The 19,066-nt window shown below is 37.0% G+C and overlaps 1 protein-coding gene across 7 annotated transcripts in view; it reads right to left on the bottom strand.

Annotated features, from left to right (window-relative positions):
* Positions 1–698: 698 nt before the first annotated feature.
* The window catches only part of PRKAG2 (protein kinase AMP-activated non-catalytic subunit gamma 2), a 262,399-nt gene continuing 244,031 nt past the window's right edge, over positions 699–19,066 (bottom strand). For 2 of the 7 annotated variants that reach the window (XM_081970168.1, XM_081970171.1), the window contains 9 exons: positions 15,850–15,895; positions 14,055–14,109; positions 13,219–13,345; positions 12,035–12,200; positions 10,233–10,270; positions 8,258–8,404; positions 7,001–7,053; positions 4,136–4,275; positions 699–1,365 (listed from right to left, as the gene is read on the bottom strand). In XM_081970168.1, coding sequence (XP_081826294.1) covers positions 1,334–1,365; positions 4,136–4,275; positions 7,001–7,053; positions 8,258–8,404; positions 10,233–10,270; positions 12,035–12,200; positions 13,219–13,345; positions 14,055–14,109; positions 15,850–15,895 — 804 coding nt within the window. In that variant the 3' untranslated portion in view covers positions 699–1,333. The other 5 variants (XM_081970169.1, XM_081970172.1, XR_014176763.1 and 2 more) reach the window with 4 other exon arrangements.

Below are 19,066 nucleotides of genomic sequence, written 5' to 3'. Positions count from 1 at the left end.
AGGTTGTTACCAATATGCAGTTAGGCAATGTAAAATTCCCCTCATTCAATATTTTAGAAAAATCCAGTAGTACTGATAATTTTTTAAAAAATTATGAACTAACTCTGCAGGTAAATTTGTGTATCCATGTGCTTTGGACTTCAAATTTTCTATTTTTTTTTAAAAAAACAAATATTTAAGTAGCTGGGAAACTCTCGTAGATTTCACAGAACTGTTCAAAATGAGCATCATGTGATCAGAGCTGAAGAAGCCACAAATTTCCCTAATATTCCTTCAGGAATCATGGATCCCAGATTTTGAACACTTTCTGTAAATTAAACTATTTGAGGTACCCTTGGTTCAAAAATTGTTGTCCTATGATGCATCATTTCGCCCAGTTAAAGCTTATCCCAAAGAGAGTTTTAGTAGGAGATAGATTTCTAGCACTACATTCTTACCTTCTGGCAACTTAAATTTAACATAGTTTATTCATTTAGAATACCACTATATGATTTCTCTGCTCTGGACAAACAAAACATGTTGGGTAGCAATACATTTAATAAACAATTTCTCAGCCTTTTGTGTAATGCATCTGTAAAGATGGCTTCTATTATCTGTTTCAGTAATAAGAGAATTGCTTCTTACATATGAATCAATGCTTTATTAATGAATATGGTGAAGTTTAACTATCCACCAAAGATGTGTAAAAATTGCAGAAATAAAAATAAATAAAGCTGCTTTTAATCAGTTTTGTTTTACCATCTCTGTTCTGAATGTAACATTTAGAAACACACAGTTGTAATTAAAGTTTAAAGTAATCTACTGATATTTAAATTACAGCTTTTAGAACAAATCTAATGATAACTGAAATTGATTTGGTTTTAGGCTTAGCGACTTGAATTTTCAAATACAGTATCTTGTTTCGCAGAGCAAGTTCTTTTACTATGATGGGCAACAGTGATGACATATTGTTGGCTTTTTGACATAAGGCACTCTGATATGAATATGCCATACACTTGCCTTATGTCGGAGATCTGTTGCTGACCAGTGACTTGCATCAGATTAAAACATAACATTAAATGCTATTCTTTTCCAGTGCATTTGAGATGGACATCAGATGAAATCTTTTGGCAAACATGTTGATATGCAAGCCTGCATTGAATACAGAAGCTTTTTGTCATGCTGCTTGTTTTGCGACAGTCACTGGGAAATAATAGACTATCCATCACTTAGCCTAATACACACACATTCTTATCATCACTTGACTCTTCTCTACTGCCATCAATGTTCTTGAGGCAAAGATGACCCGGCCACTTTATTCGAATTCTTTCCAAGGTGGTTCTGTTTAAAGTAGTCATTCAGTTCCACTCTCCTTTTGCCGGGCGCCTGTTAATAAACAGCAAATAGATAAATCTCTGGCATCTCTGTGCAGCAAGTATGTATTTTCCCATTTACAGCTTGCTTTCTCATGGTTTCCCTTAAAATGTGTTTCTTTTGTGGTATATTATCTGTAGAATTATTTCCCTTCTTTTTTATTCCTATTGTACTTCATGAAATTAGTTACTTTAATATCTCATGTTATTCCTTGTAAGAAATAGAGACTGCGCATCTTAAAATCTGAGCCCATTTCAAGATAATGCCATGCTTATATCACAGGGCTAAGGATTTCTGCACAGATGGATTAGGCCCAGCACTGTCTAGTTCACCTCAGTGCTACTCACACTTTTGTTCTTCCTATATAAAGGCTTAATACATTCAGAAAATATTCAGACTCCATTCACTTTTGTCAATTTTGTTATGCTGCAGCCTGATTCTACAGTTGTTGAAATTCATTTTTTCTCATTAATCTACACTCAGTACCCCACAATGACAAAGTGAAAACAGAATTTTAGAAATGTCTGTAAATTTATTAAAAAGAAAAAAATGAAATAGCACATTGACATAATTATTCAGACCTTTTGCAATAACACTTGAAATTTAGTTCAGGTGCCTCCCATTTCTCTTTATCGTTGCTGATGTGTTTCTACACCTTGATTTGGAGTCGACCTATGTTAAATTGATTGGACATTATTTGGAAAGGCACACATCACTACAGAAGGCCTCACAGTTGAGAATGCATACTGTAGCAGACCAAGAGCCATGAGGTTAAAAGAACTGCCAGCAGAGCTCAGAGGCAGGTTTATTGCAAGGCACAGATATGGGGAAGGCTATAATAAAATTTCTGCTGCACTGAAGGTTCCGAGCAGCACAATGGCTTCCATAATTCTCAAATAGAGGAAGTTTGACACAATCAGGTCTCTTCCAAGAGTTGCTCACCCAATCAAAGCAATTGGGGGAGAAGGGCCTTAAAAAGATGACAAAGAACCCAATGGTTACTCTGACTCAGCTCCAGAGATCCTGTATGGAGATGGGACAAAATTCCAGAAGGACAACCACCACTGCAGCCCTCCACTGAGTGGCTAGACAGAAACCACTCCTCAGTGCAAAACATGTGAAAGCCCACTTGGAATTTGTAAAAAAGCACCTAAAGGATTCTCAGACTATGAAGAACAAGATTCTCTGGTCTGGTGAAACCAAGATTGAATTGTTTGGCCTCAATTCTAAATGTTAAATCTCAAAGGAAATCAGGTACCGCTCATCACCTGCCCAATGCCATCCCAACAGTGAAGCATGCGGTGGCAATATCATGCTGTGGGGGTATTTTTTTTATCAGCAGGGACTGGGAGACTGGTCAGGATTAAGGGAAAGCTAAATGGAGTATAGTACAGAGATATCCTCAATGAAAATCTGTTCCACAGTGCTCAGGATCTCTGTTTGGGCCAAAGATTCACTTTCCAACATGAGGACAATCCTAAGCACACAGCCAAGACAACACAGGAGTCTCTTAGGGACAACTCTGTGAGTGGCCTAGCCAGACTTGACTTGAACTCTATCGAACATCTCTAGAGGCCTCTAAAATGGCTGACAACCAACGGTGACCATCCAAACTGACTGAGCTTGAAAGGATTTGCAAAGAACAATGGACTTGTAATTGCTGCCAAAGTTTAGTTCAGTTTTTTCTTTTTAATAAATTTACAGTAATTTCTAAAATTCTATTTTCACTTTGGCATTATGGGGTATTCAATGTAGACTAATGAGGGGGGGAAAAGAATTTCAATAACTGTAGAGTCAAGCTTCAGCATAACAAAATCAATAAAAGTCAAGGATGTCCGAACACCCTGAATGCACTGTATATGCCAGGCCTCTGTATATGCACAATAGATTAAAACATCTTTTACGTTCTGTCAAAAATATTTTTATGCATATTTAGATCAACTGGAATATTTCTAGTTTACAATATACTTTTAAACTTCTAGTACAAAGAACTTCTAGTGCAGCTAATATATTAATGTCTTTCATTTATTTTAAACTTTTATGTTGAGACTGAATCAGGACTCTGTAAATGTCAAATGTATTTAACAATAATAATAATTCTCTTGTTCACTTGTAATGTTTAAGAAATCCCAGTATACAAACTACATGTAAGAACATACTCACCCATTATATTATTTTTAAAGATTTTTTAAAATCCTATCTTTCTTATATGTTTATAAATAAGTCAAGGTGGCAAACATCAAGATTGCTCAACTTGTGAAGTGTGTGACGTAGAAACTTAATAAATAAATAAAAATAAACTTACCTAATACTTATTCCTCCTCCTATTTTTCCTCATAGTAGCCCTGTAAAGTGAGCTGGGCTGAGAGAGTGATTGGTCCAAAGTTACCTAGTTGGTTTTCACGCCTAAGGCAGGACTAGAACTCACCTGGTATCTAGCCTGGTGTCTTAACCACTGGAGGATCACTGGATTTTAAACCTAGAACTTAGCCAATTAGAAATCGGAAATGAGATTCCTACTTTTATAATTGCATCTGGACCAAGTTTTAATGATTTTTTAAAGTTGGAGGATTATATCTAAAGCATATGCTGGTTTAAAATGAATTATTACTACATTTGAGAGGCACATGCATAAAAATATCTTTATTCATTGTCTTCAATTTCAATGGGGAATCCTTTCATAGTCTACCTATGTTTTAGGAGGAGTTGTAAAGAAAAGCAATGTAAAATACTTGTCATGTTCCTAGAGAAAATGCTTACTAGTCAAATGCGGAACTCATACCTGTTGGTGTAAGCACTAATGCTTGGAGGATGTCAGAGAGGGAGATGATACCAACAATAGTATCAGTTTCATTCACAACCACCAATCGATGGACCTGCAAACACAATGCACATAACAGTAATGGCTGTCCAATTGTCCTCCTAAGCACAATAAAAATAAGAATATACAGGTTAAGAAACAATTAGATTATTTTACGTAGAGGAATGGTTACTTCCCAAATCAAATTAACGTGAACATTTTAAGCACTTTCTAAAAAGTGGATTTGTTTTCCTTTAGAGAGCAACTCTTACTTAAGTGATTTATGTAGTCTACAAAGAGCAAACATTAGCAATGACATCTGTTTCCCCAAACTCCCATCTGATGTCTGGATCAAGTTACATTTAGCTTTATTAACAATATGCCATTGCAACACATTCCAAGTCCTGTTCTTAACTATCAGTGCTGTGTGCATTGGCACATAGGTCCTTTCTGTGAACTTAGGTGAAACTAAAGGCATACATATTCTACGCTAGAACAGGTGAATTTCACACAGCTAATCAATAGTAATTGTTGAAAAGCTAACAAAGTATTAGTTTAACAGCAAGGATTCCCTTGTATGTAGGTATTTATTCATTGCTTCCAACAGAATAGCTACTGGTTATAAATAAATTTAAGTAGAAGATTCTTGATAAAAATAGAGATTATAACTAAATACTGAAACATAATCTAACAAGGAACAGAATAAAGCCAACAAGTCTATTTTTACGATAAAAGTGAAGTGTAATGTTACAGTTTTCAAACATAAACTATATTTAAAATTAGAACAACCTAATAAAAGCTGCATCCTAATTGCGTGTTTTTATAATTTATGCTCCAAAGAGTATAGTATGATAGCATTTTCCCAGCAAATGTTTTGAGTAGCTAACCTATGTCATGTATTATTTTGGAAGATCGTGAGATTTGAAAGAAGTTTATATGACAGCAAAAACTAATTTATGTATAACATTACCAAATTATGAGTGTGTGTGTGTGTACACACGTACACACATTCCCATGTTTTACTTTTAGCTAACTGAATACAGGTATAGCCAATAAGACACAAAGGAAGGCAAAGTGAGTAAACCCAAGCAGACCAACAAATCTCCATCTTACATGCAGTCTCTGAAGGCTGTATAGTCTATATCAGAAAGCAACCATTCACTCTGTGCACTGGGGTAAGGAGTTAACTGCTTGGGGGAATCAAATATGTGGTCCTACTTAATAGGCTTCAATCCAATCTGTAATATTAGGTTAAATTTTTGATATTACACAAGTCAAGAGATGAACAAGCCTTCTGCATTTACTTGCTGTTTTTCCCCCCTTTATGTGAGATGGGAAATAATTCAGAAGGCCATATTAATCATAGCTTGCCACTGGCCAAGCTCACATTTTGTGCTAAGCCATTATTATGCTTATTTGCTTTTGGATTAGCATAAATTGTGTACATAGCCATAATAGTTTAAGCAACTATGAGCAAAACAGCCATTTCTGGCATTTCCAACAAACATAACCAGAAATCCTAGTCATGTAGAGTTAGTAATGGTATCTTTGAATGCAGGCATTATATCTGAATCTGGAAACTCCGATTAGCAAAGATACATGGAGTTCTTGGTGCTCTCAGATCCTGACTCCAAGAACTTTACAGTTTAATCTTGAATTACCAATATTCTCTTCTATTAGTCAAGATATGAAAATCACATTAAACTGAAATAATGTAAACTGGATTCTTTGTAAGCCATTCCTTGTTTTTCTGGATCAAATATTGCTTTCACATAAAACAAGCTGCAATTTGGGATTCTACTGAATCTTCTGGGTTGTTTAATAGCTTCAGAAATTGGAGTAAAAGAACTGTATTGGCGATTACAATATGGAAGTTCACAAGGTTCTATTATATTGTTCATATTATCGATAGTCCTTATCTAATCTCTATACAAATGTTTGCAGTTAAAAGGGCAATGAAAAGCTGGGTATTCAATCCTTGCATTTATAACATTTAGCATTTATAATAGATTTGTAAAGCAAAGGAAAGCTAAAGGAAGATCATAAGCAGAGTTGCAACTGCTTCATTTAATGACCAAGTTGCCAGTTGCCAGTCCCACCTTGTAACTCCCAAAGCAAGGACTCCCTGTATTTAACAGGTATATGAAACCAATAGGCAGCTGATCTTTTTCATTCCTCTTCACATCATTTAATCCAAGTGAGGATCTTATAGAACTCATCTAGATCAACATGTTATTTCTAATACTCTAGTAACTTACAGTTCAGGTTACTGCAAATGAATTGTATATGAGATTTAAAAATTGTCTCAAAATTTCTGTTTATCAATATTTGATAGCAACAACATTAACTGGAACTGGTCAGAGGATCAAAGGAAAGACGTTCATTTGATTAAAAAGGCAAACAGATTATCATTTCTGCAGGGCATTTCAAGAAATATTATCCTTTGGAAAAATAAAATGCTGTGACAGTGATAAATAATCCTATGTAGCATTCCTACTTTAAATGGAATCTTAAGGGCCACTAATTCCCCACTCCTAGAAAAAAGATGGTATTTTACGACAGGAACAGGGAATCTATGGACTTCTAGATGTGCTGAACTTACATCTATCAGCATAGCCTTGCTAGCCAGGCCAAGTTTTAAATTTCAACAACAACTTGAAGGGCCCAGATTTCCCACCCTTGTAAATTACTCTTCTTGCTACCATTTTCTCAGTTTGTGTCCATTTTAGGAAATACTGTGAATTGAAAAGAACTGATAAAAGAAAGGGTGGGCACTCTGTCAAAAGGTAAGCACACAGAATCAAGTCAAGATTTTTCAACAATGGAGGACAGAGGTGAACCACCTACCGGCCAGGCAATTTAGAGCTCCTCTTCTCTTGTATTTGAACAGTCATACCCACCTGATACAAATGGGGAACACAGGAAAGAAACAGAAAAGGGGGGAAATCTATTTTTATAGATGTTTACCTTATATTGGTGATATTTTACGTAGGAATATTATGATGAATGGGTTCAATGTGTCTATGACTGTTGCACAGATTTAACCAAGTAATCTTTCTTTTCAAGTTTGGTAACTTTCTTACACAAATGGGCTCCTGAATAATACATAACTATAATTTGTTTGTTAAATTTATCTTTCTTTGCTGTAGAGCCTCAAAAAAGCATATATAGTAGTCCCTACTCTTTTTGCTTGACTCTTGACTTCTTTGTAATTTGCTCCTGTCTTCATTTCACCGCAGAGCAAAATATTTCAAGGCCATTGATTATTTTAGTTGCATAGAAAATAATTCAGAATATTTTGGGGCTTTTTCTACTTATATCTTGAAAAGATGGTGGTTGGAGGAAGGGAATTGGAAAATTCATGAGCTTAGATAAGCAATTAGTTATATGGGAAGATTACCCATGCATTCTCAAAATCCAGCCAAATACTACTTGGAAAAAGCAGAAAACAGTAAAATTTTAGGATACATGAATGTGTATGCTAAAATGAAATGGGCATACATTTCTAGTCTAGCCCTGTTGTCTGCAAGTGAATCAAACTTGCAATCAAAGCAAAGCAAAGAACAGCTTTACCCTCCAGAAGATATCCAGTGTTTTGAGGGTACATCTCAATTATGCCTTATTTAGAATAGATTGCTGATTGCTAAAAAAAAGTGAGAGGTTGAACAGTTTCTTCTTATTCACTTTTTAAGCTATTGTAATTATCACATTAAGGTGTGTTAACAGAATGTTTCTATCATGCTGTTCTCACACATCTTCAAAGCATTTGTTCCTAGCAGTTCTTAAATGTTTTGATGGTTTAATCCATTCACATCAACAAACTTTTTCTAAACTATCTATATTTACAGCAAGATCAATTTGAAATCTCAATAAGTGACATACTTAATTAGGAAATCTAACAATCCTTATAAATCAATGTAAAAAGCAAAATTATCATACACTAAATTTATTGCACTTTTTTTTAAAGTGGCTAGAATATGTTTCAATGAATTTTGTATTATATCACAATATTCTTATACTGTTACCATCTGTGTACTCTCTGGAAAAATCTCATAAGCAGTGCTATTCAGAAAACTATTGTGCCCCCTCCTCCCAAATTCTCACCTCGGCTTTAACTAGCCGATCCACAATTGTCTCCAGTGTTTCCAGCTTATTACATTTCACAACACCTTCAAAATACTGAGAGCGATGTTGGAGAGCTTGTGTCACTGTGATATCTAAGTTATTATAAGTTTTTTCAGCAGCAAGATTCTAGAAAAAAAAGGAAGTTACAGATGAGTCAATTCCACTTTTTATGCGCAGCCAACAAATTTCATTATTTTACTCCAGAAGCGTGATCCACATGTTGTGATTTAACCAATGGAAAAAAGCAAAGTAGACAAACCTGTATGCGCCCCCATGACACTACCATACATATTTTGGATTAATTGGGTACAAGAAAAGAGTGTTTTGGTTAAAAACAATGCATACTATACATCAATAGTACTTAATTTTTAACTTTCTAAAGTTAAAGATCTTGGGGCGAGGGATATGGAGAATAGTATGGTTGCTTGCCCATTTCCTCTCAACTATTTCCCTTTCCTTTCACTTTGTCCCAGCATTCTCATTAATGACAATTAGCAAATTATGTATATGAGTTGCCGATAATTTTGAATTCAAAAGGGGCAATGATCACAAAAAGATAAAAAAGCAACAGAATAATTCTAATTTCCTATCTTTGATTTTAAGACAGGATAGCACTGTTTCATCTGAAACATGGGATACTGCAAACTATTGCTCAGTAGTTCTTTCCTTAACCAAGAATGTTATTCCCATTTTTTATAAAGTATCCATGGAATACTTTTAGATTAGTCATTTTAGATTGCATTAGATTAGTTCAGAGGTCAACAACCAGTGGTCCGCAAGAAAATGTTGGTGGTCTGCTGCTCCAGGATGACCAATGGTCCAGATCTGTTACTAGAGCTCTGAAATATGGGACCGGCCAAGCAGCTTGTGCTGGGGCTGGAAATCTCTTCTCTAGAAGGAGGTATGTGCAACTTGCAACTTTGCAGCTGGTGAACATGTAAGGAGTAACGCAGCCTTCGCTAGCCGGAATGAGGTAATGGTGCTGTTGCGGCAAGGTGGTGGTGATGGCGCAGATGGGCTGAAGCAATGGGTGGCGGCAACCCACGGTTCTTTTGTCCCCCTGCTGTGGCTTCCTGTTGACTGAACTCACCACTGGCTGGCCTCCCGCCCTCCCCTCACAGTCACTCCTCACCTGCCTGAGAAGGAAAGGGCGAGGGTTGGAGATTTGCTCCATATTTCAGAGCGGAAGCAAAGCCTAATATCTTGCTAGATCTCATGAACATTTCTTCTAGCCCTTGTTGGTGGTGGTGTGTGTGTGTGTGTGTATGTATATGTGTGTATGTATATATATATGTATGTATGTATGTATGTGTATGTATATATATATATGTATATATGTTGTATTTGTACTGATAAATATATATGAGAGTTACCAGTTTTGTTTTCTGTGGGAAATGGGTCCAAATTGAGTGTTTAAGGTTGCAGTAACAGGCGGCCAAACTAAGTGCCTGAAGGACCCCATCCTGTCACTGGGAGTGTACATGCTTCAGCGAGTGGTGTGCTGAATTCATATTAGTGGTTCGCGGGATTTAAAATTATGAATTTAGTGGTCCCTGAGGTCCGAAAGGTTGATAACCCCTGCATTAAATCAAAAGTATTCATAAAATAAAACCTCAAATTTATTTTTTCTTCTCATTTTTACTTAACAGTTTTGGTGCTATCATTTTATATTTATGCAAAACTCACTATGCTTAAGACAATTTCTGACTGCATCATACTTTGCTTTTGGAAATACCATGTTACACGATCTACCTTATGAGACTGTTCTAGTAGTTTATGGGGGAGGAGGGAGAACTAGCTCAGTAATTATAAAGAAGCTTTCAAAATATTATTTAACATATTAGCAAAGTAACTTTATACAGAATAACACTAATTCTATGAACCAGGGCATATTACAGAGTGGTCACTGAAACTAAGTCAAAGAAATATTATTAAAAAAACCAATAATACTTACTATAACATCAAATTTGGAATAAATATCTACAACTTTTCCTAAAAAGGGAAGAAAATAAGCCTTATAATGTGATCACAAATAACTGACAAACCAAATTAATTAATATTAATTCCATCATTTTGGAAAGAGAACCCTTGCTTTCTAGCTTTATGGATTAAGGAAAACAACTAAGAAAAAAACATGAACTCTTATATTGAATTGAACCAATTCAATATAAGAAATAGAATGTTTTCCTGAACTTTAAAGCATATATGCTTGTTTATACCGTGTTTTCCCAAAAATAAGACAGGGCCTTATTTTCTTTTGACTCACAAAATATGGTTTGGGCCTTATTATCAGGGGAGGGCTAATTGTTTTGGGGTTGCCTGGCAGCTGCTCTCTTGCGAGCAGGCTCCCAAAGAGCCAGCACAGCCTCAGGGTCGAAGGGCTGTGTTGCGCTGTCGCAGCAGCACAACACAACAGCCATGAAGAGACCACGCTCACGAGCAGCCACCCAGCAAACTTTCCAGCTGGGCACAGCACTATTCATTGACCTAGGGGTATTGCCAAGCCATGTGAGCGCCTGTTTGCTGCCCCCCCGGCTCCCGCGGCTTGGCGCCTTTGGAATGCCCCTAGGTCAGTGAATGGGGCTCTGCTGGAGACGGGGGTTGCGCGAGCAGCTTTTCCGCTCCCCGCTCATGCGTCTTCCAGCCTCACGATGCCCTGGCCCAACTCTCCCTGCAGAGCCAGGGCACCTCCGTTGCCGCCATCCCAGCATGGCTTTCTCTGCGGCTTCCAAACCACAGAGGTAAGAGCGTACAACCATAGAGTGTACTCCCAGAACGGCCACTGCCGGAAGACTCAGCATCCTACTTCCGTGGTTTGGAAGCTACAGAAAAAGCCATGCTGGGACGACGGTAGCGGAAGTGCCCTGGCTCTGCAGGGAGAGTTGGGTCAGGGCATTGTGAGGCTGTGCCCAGCTCTTCGGGAGCCCACTTGCAAGAGAGCAGCTATCCAGCAACCCCCCTCTCCAGTTGGGCACATTGCCAATCACCGACCTAGCGTTATCCCAAAGGCCTTTGCCCCCTGGTTCCTGCCTTTTGCCCCCACCGGTTCCCGCAGCTTGGCGCCTTTGGTATACCACTAGGTCAATGAGTGATGCTCTGGCTGGCTGGAGGAGGGGGTTGTCCAGGGGGCTTATTTTTAGGGGAGGGCTTATATTTTTGCCCACCTGAAAAATATGGCATGGCCTTATTTTCAGGACACCTCATATTTTTGGGGAAACACGGTAGATTTAGATGCTGTTTTAGAATATTAACAATTTTGGTGAATGACTTACCTTTTGAACAAATCTCAGTTGTTTTCCTGGACTTTGGCGCAGCATGACACCGCATTGGCGATGATGTGGAGTGATTAGCCTTATTTTTTGGCTGACCAACTCCCAGATGATGTTGCAGAACTATGTTAGTTCCCAGTAATATGATTTTTAGGGTTTCTTGGAATAATTTTCATTACTTTTTTTTAAGCCATCCACATGAAGCTATAGGAAGTTATCCAGAATGTTGGGAGGGGAATTGTGGGAGTTGAAAACCATGCATCTTAAATTTGTCAACACTGAGAAACATTGATCTGATTAAATAATGAAATCTTCAAAGATTTTCTTAATTAGGATGCACAATATTTTGATGTAGTGTGGGCATAAAAGTGCTTCAGATCTCAATCTTGCACATATACATTTTGTGGTTTTCTTCTTAAAATTTAAAAACATTTCCAGTCTTTAGTACTCACAAGCAGTAACAAACTTGATAATCCTTATTGCTCACCTGACTCATCCACAACAGGTAGTGCTGATATCCTTCTATCTACAAATATATTCAAGGCTTTAATGATAGGAGTGTCTGGATGTATAAAGGCAATATTATGGTAAGTTCCTATTCCAAGTTCATCCAGGTTTTTCTTCATGAAGGCAGGCTTTGGCATTTCTGACACCTTGAAAAAAATATAAAAGACAAATTTTAAAAAATAATTATTTGAAAAGCGTTCTCCAGGCATGTAAGCCAATATTCTTTTTTTAAAAAGTGCACAAGGAATGTATTCTTCAGTTCTTCCTCTTCAACAAATCTTTAAATAAATCTTTAAATATTTAAACCAATTCTGAAATTTAGTAAGCCTAAAATTATTGTGTAAAACTCAAATCTAAATGTCACATTTGTTTAAAATGAATATTCAGCTTTTAGTTATTTTATGTTTCATCCTCACAATACTTCTATCAATGGAATACTCTACTTTTACCATTGTCCTTATTTGGAACGTCAGAGATCATCTTAGATAAAACTTTCACAGCTTTGAAACTTTCAGTGTTAATTCTTCCTGTATGTGTCATGAAAAGTGTACATCTCTTTCCAATATATATTTTTCACTAAATAAACCCCCACTACCTGCCCCCCTCCCAGGAGATATTAATGAATCAGGAATGGCAGGGATCTAAAACACAGGAGGACAAGCTGAGCAGCTCTACTTCAGCAGGGCCAATAGGTTTGAATTTTATTTTTCTTTATTTTATTTCACCTGACAGTTCATGTTTCTACCATTTCTTACTCTTACATTTCATGTCTCAACCTTCTATATGCCATGGTGTTCAAAAGATGGCATCGATACTGACCTCCATAACCCATTATCACTTGGGATAGTCAACACTTTCATATACCATTTTTAATGTAATAGATAAGGTGCCAACCAAATTGTCTGCCTTACACCTACTTATGCCACATGCAGCTAACCATGCTAATGCAACCAAAGTAGACTTTACTAAATTGTGCTTTTCTATACAAGGTAGAATTTATGATGTAGAAACAATCTGGCTAGTCAATATACTGGTATTTGCATTTTGCAAACTGGAAGGTACATGTAATGAGTGTACTGACATAGACCCAGGATATATGTTTTAACATTCATACAATTGATTTACTAATTAATTAGAACAGAATAAAATTATAGTTCTACTTACAAAAAGCTGGAGAAACTTGAGTATTCTTTTATGGGTAAGTATATAAAGTGCATTTCCACTCACAGGATCAATAACTGGTAATCTGTGGATTTTGTTTTTGATCAGTGAATATACAGCATCAAAAAGGCTAAAGAGAAAATAATTGCAATTATTAGTACCATTCCAGGGATGAAATTCAGCAGGTTCTAGAAAACCGATAGTGGAATTTTTGAGTAGTTCGGAAAACCGGCAAATAACACCTCTGTCTGGCCCCAGAGTGGGGTGGGAATGGAGATTTTGCAGTATCCTTCCCCTGCCACACCACCAAGCCACGCCCACAGAACCGGTAGTAAAGAAAATTGAATTTCACCACTGTACCATTCTATTTATTTATTTATTTCAAAAACACATTTTCCCACTACAAAAGAAGTACTCAAAATCCAAAGTATAAATGATTTTTAGTATACAAAATTCAAGGAAATTGTGAAATTGTATCTGAAATTGTATCTACTTGCATTTGCAGCTTTTGAACTATTAGGTGGGCAGGAATGGGGCAGGAACAGGAGCTCACTCTGTTGCACAGCACATAGGTCTTGAACCTGGGTTCAAGGAGCTCAGCTCCTTTAACTGCTGAGCAATCGCTGCCTCAAGCTCATCTATACAAGTCATCAATCAAAGTCATCAATACAAAGAACATTTAAATGAGTATCAGATAAATGAGTGCCATCAAAATCCTAACTTCTGACAGATATTGAATTAGTTTTAAGTTCTTTGAAATAGTGTGATAAAAATAACAGTTTATAATAAAACATTAACATAATTTAGAAATAAAAAAGGTAAGGAAAATAATTATATACCTTGCATCAGGTGAAATATTCACTAAGGGTTTAAAGGTTTCTTGCAAATAAAGCTCTGTATAATTAAAAAGAATATTCTCATAAACCTATAATATTCAATTAATGTTTCATAACAACAAACATTTATGTTGTAAAGAAATGAGCACCTATTGACTTTTTAATTCAAAAATAATTAAATAATCATAATAAACAGAAAATTGGAAAAATAGTTTTCAGAACCAAATAACCACTAGAGGTCACTATAGTCTGAGGATGAATATTACAATTATAACAAAAATTGTGGAAAGTATTTTAGATGAAGGTTGGGATTACCCAAGTGTTTACATTTCCGGAGGGTAATTTATTTACTTTTAAACTCAGTAGGCTATCAATATTTTTCTACAACACATGGCAGGTCTAGAAGACCTATCAATAAAATAAAACTAAGACATGACTCATAGTCACTATCTACAATATAACTGTTTTTTCACTGGGGGAAATCACTGCAATGATTATATGAGAAAGATAATGTGAATGAAATAATATACAGGGAGTCCTCGACTTAAAACAGTTCATTTAGTGACCGTTCAAAGTTGCAACGTCACTGGGAAAAATGACTTACAACCATTGCAGCATCCTCATGGTCAAATGATCCAAATTCAGATGGTTGGCAAGTGGTTCACATTTATGACAGTTGAAATGTCCTAGGGCCGGGATGGCGAACCTATGGCACATGTGCCACAGGTGGCATGCGGAACCATTTGTCAGGGCATGCGAGGCATGCGCATGCTGGCCAGCTAACTTTAGCCTTTTGGGGAGGCTATTTTTCACCCTCACCAGGCTCCAGAGGCTTTATAGCAACCTGGGGAGGGGTAAAACAGCCTCCCCACCACCCGAGGCCCTCTGGAGGCTTCAGGAGCTTCCCTGAAGCCTTCGGAGCGCAAAAAACCAGCCCTATGGGCAAACCGGAAGTTCAGGAAAAGACTTCCAGTTTGCTCGTAGTGTCATTTTTCATCCTCCAGAGCCTTCAGGGAAGCCTCCAGAAGGCCTCAGAGGGCTTAAACCGGCCCTACAAGCAAACCGAAGTCCATTCCTGAACTTCCAGTTTGCTCAAAGGGCCGTTGTTTTGAGCTCTGGAGGCTTCAGGGAAGCTCCTGAAGCCTCCATGGGGGGGGGGAATGGGGGAGGCTGTTTTCACCCTCCCCAGGCTCCTATAAAGCCTCTGGAGCCTGGAGAGGGAGAAAAAAGCATGCAAAAAATAGAGGTAGCGTCTGTCATGTGTGCATGCACGTTGGGGGTCATGCATTGCACTATGGGTGCGGCACGCCCACTCATGAGCCCCTGCCCTCCTCCCCTTTTGGCACGCGAGCCAAAAAAGGTTCGCCATCACTGTCCTAGGGTCCTGTAATTCCCCCTTTTGAAACCTTCTGACAAGCAAAGTCAATGGGAAAGCCACATTCGCTTAAAAACCATGTTACTAACTTAACAACTGCAATGATTCTCTTAACAACTGCTGCAAGAAAGGTTGCAAAATGGGGCAAAACTACCTTAACAAATGTTTCACTTAGCAACATAAATGTTGGGCTCAATTGTGGTTGTAACTCTATGACTACCTGTAGAAGTACAAAAAAATAATAATACTCTCACTTACTGGAACAAGCGTCAAGACACATTGTTAGTTCTGCATGCTAGGATATGACCCATTTACAGGTATATTACCATTCTTTGATTTGGGGGATGATAAAAGATCTAATAGAGTTGCACAGCTAATTTGGTGGATCACATTCATTTTGAATGGTTTACATCATATACTTACCTCTCCATGTTTCAATTTTGTGCTCCTCCAGTTCGTAGATTTGTACCTATAAAAAAGAAAGACAAAAGGGCCACATATTTATATTTTTAAAAGTCATTAATATAATGACATCTTTGAATAAAAATATTGAGGACAGAAAAAAGGGGGCTTTAAAGGGATTTTTTTTCTAAGTGATGAGCTTTTGGGTGGTTTGTATATGAGTATTTGCTCTGAAATAATTCCTGATCCTGGCAGCTCCCTGGGCAAGTCCCTGCCATTTTTCTTGACCTGATTCTTAGAAACAGTTTGCCATTGCCTCTTTCCTAGGCCTGAGAGAGAAAGACTGGACCAAAGTCATCCAGCTGGCTTCATGACTAAGCCTTTCAGTTCCTAGCCCAGCGCCTTTAACCACAATACTAAGTTGTCTCCATATAAGCAAGGGCTAGAGAATAAACAAATTTAAAATTCAACCAAGGAGCTTGCCATAATTAGGAAAGTGATCGAATGCTCAGCTCTATATACAGGTCTTCTACATAATAGATATACCGGATTCCAGTTATTAGAATTAAGAACTATATTCAGTTCACTATTATTTCTGTCAATGTTGCATTAAAAAGAAACAATTTGGTTAGAAGATGAATTTCTCTCCAATGTTTCATCCTACAGTGCTTTGAAAAATACATTTTATTTTCTAATATCAATGGTCCCCAACAGAATACTAGTCTGAACAGTGTTAATCACCAAATAACATTTCCTCCTACTTTGTTTCCTTTTTCAATTTTTAATCCTTTCCCCTGTTGGTTCTAACAAGTAAATGCTAAGTGGGAGTTCAGTTTCCTAGGAACTAGAATTACAAAACTACCAATCTAAGGCATTGGAAGCTATGATTTTTCTTTCAAAAATGAAGACTACAGAACCAGCTTACATTTTAATATATATGAGGAATGGTACATATCTTACATTGTACAAGCCATTGTGAAACACATCAGTGTTATAATGAATAGAAGCTTACACTGATTAATTTATCATAGTCAGGGTGGGGTGGGGTTCTGGCTAGCATTACTACTGTTCGCTCGTGTGCTGAATGCGTGCTGCAAGCACATTAATAGAAATTTGAAAAAAAAAAAGATGGCAGTGGTGGAGACGACAAACCGGTTTGGAGCCGTGTCCAGCCTGCATCACTCCCGTTTCTGTGACCGGCATGTCACTACCAGTTCTACTGAACCAGTAGGAATCCACCTCTGATCATAGTTTACCCAACTCAAATGGAAGGAAATCAGGAAAAAAATTAAAAAGCAGAAAGTATATGTATAGTTAATGGTATACAGGGAGAGTAGATTCTGAAAACAAAGCTGTTCTTCCTTACGGCATTAAATTCTTGATATTAAATTTGTACACAAATTAAAAAAAAAATGTGCTTCTCCAGCTACTATTCATTTAAAATCGAACAGTGTTAACAGTACTTTCAAAATAACATCTTAGTGAAGAACACTATTCAAATAAAAATTGTCCTCAGTTGAATTCCTCCTTTTAAAATAATGGTAAAATTGAATGATGAGACTGCTGGATCTTGCTAATGAAGTGAAGGGCAGGTACTGGCATGCATTCTTTACAATGGAATTGGAAATCTATGGTCTCTAGTTGCTGTCAAACAATTCCCAGCAGCTCACCAACAAAGGAATGCTATGAACAGTTCAGAAATATTTGGAAATAATACTACAAGGGCCTCATATTTACTAGATGCAAATATATTCTGTTGCTGCATAATATTTATTCATTTATTTTGGAGAAGTTATATCAGCACTCATCTTAAACAATTTTGTGTAGCTACTAAGCAATATATGAAGACATTTTAATAAAAAAATAAAAATTTGATTTTAGGATTCAACAATTAGATCTGCCATTATATAGAAATATTGCTTATTTTTATTTTTAGATACGTATATCTTTGTGGATGTTTAGGTTTAGGAGATTACCTTACTATATATTTGTATCCATACAGAAGGAAGTCAGAAGTCAGTTTTTGTTTTGTTTTTTCCTATATTTTGTCACTTTTTATCTCCTTGATCCTGTCCTCCCAGCCTCTTTTTCCTGTTATATTTATCTTTTTTAACCAAGTTAACAAAGTTGGTAAACCAGATATTAATAAAAACTCAATACAATTAAAAATAATGATCACACTATAATCAAGACAATTCATATAGCAACAGGCATACTAAGCTTCCACTAATGGCCTGGCCAACAAGTTGAGTATATGCAGGCTTTCAGAAGGCCAACTGGATTGAAGCCATCCAGATCTCAGGAAGAAGGCAGTTCCAAAAATAAAATAAAAAATGCACTGCTGCAGTTAACTTTATCACAGTTTCTTAATTAAACCAAGACAAATGTAAACAGAAACATAAGAGCACAACAAACCCCTTCATTACCTGTCAGGAGCCCCAGTGGAATAACAGTGGAAAGACCCCAAGATGCTCAAACCCCCAGCCCAGGTCAAAACTCTTCCTTTAAATACCCTATGGAATAATGGAGATATACCAAGATATACCAGTCACACAACCTTTAAGTCTGTATTGAAGTTCCCAATTCCAAGGGCAATACCAGGATCTTTTGTCACCAGACCATGTGCCAGGAGCTTAATAGTTTACACCTGGTAGCAGATTCTCATGACCTTTTCTACATGATCCCATGATGGTATGATCTGATCTTTCATCATGCAAACTTATGGCACATGGGATGTCTGGTAATTGTGCAGAGAAACAGGTGCCAAATTAAGTAATCTTGGGGGTTTTCTGTTATTGTTTCCCTAGGGCTTCTAAGAATTGAAGAAGGGTATATTGTTCATCACCTTGACTGATATATTTACTTTTAAGTTTCTGTTATCTTTCTGCTAAAGTTAAGAATAGAGCTTAAAACCTCCTAACTTACTGTATCTTAATTGTCCATGGGTCCTCAAAGAAAATTGCCACTACCACTGCCTGACACTTGGCAAAACGTGGCAGCCTAAAGCAGATTTTTCCAACTTTTGAAACAATAATACAAGTTAAGTTTCCAACAATTCTATCTTCCCCTTGGTGGAAGTAACTTTGCTGGAGTTGGCAACCTTGATATTATGTATGTATGTATGATATTATGGGGCACCTGCACATACAGCCATACGAGATCTGTTTTGTTGACACCCCTTCCTCCTGGTTTTCTATTCATATTTAAAACTCTATTTATGATTATTCTGCACTCCAAT

Source organism: Natrix helvetica (genome assembly GCF_964273705.1).
Source record: "Natrix helvetica genome assembly, chromosome: Z".
Taxonomy (NCBI): Eukaryota; Metazoa; Chordata; class Lepidosauria; order Squamata; family Natricidae; genus Natrix; species Natrix helvetica.
This window is presented reverse-complemented; position numbering and strand designations above follow the sequence as displayed.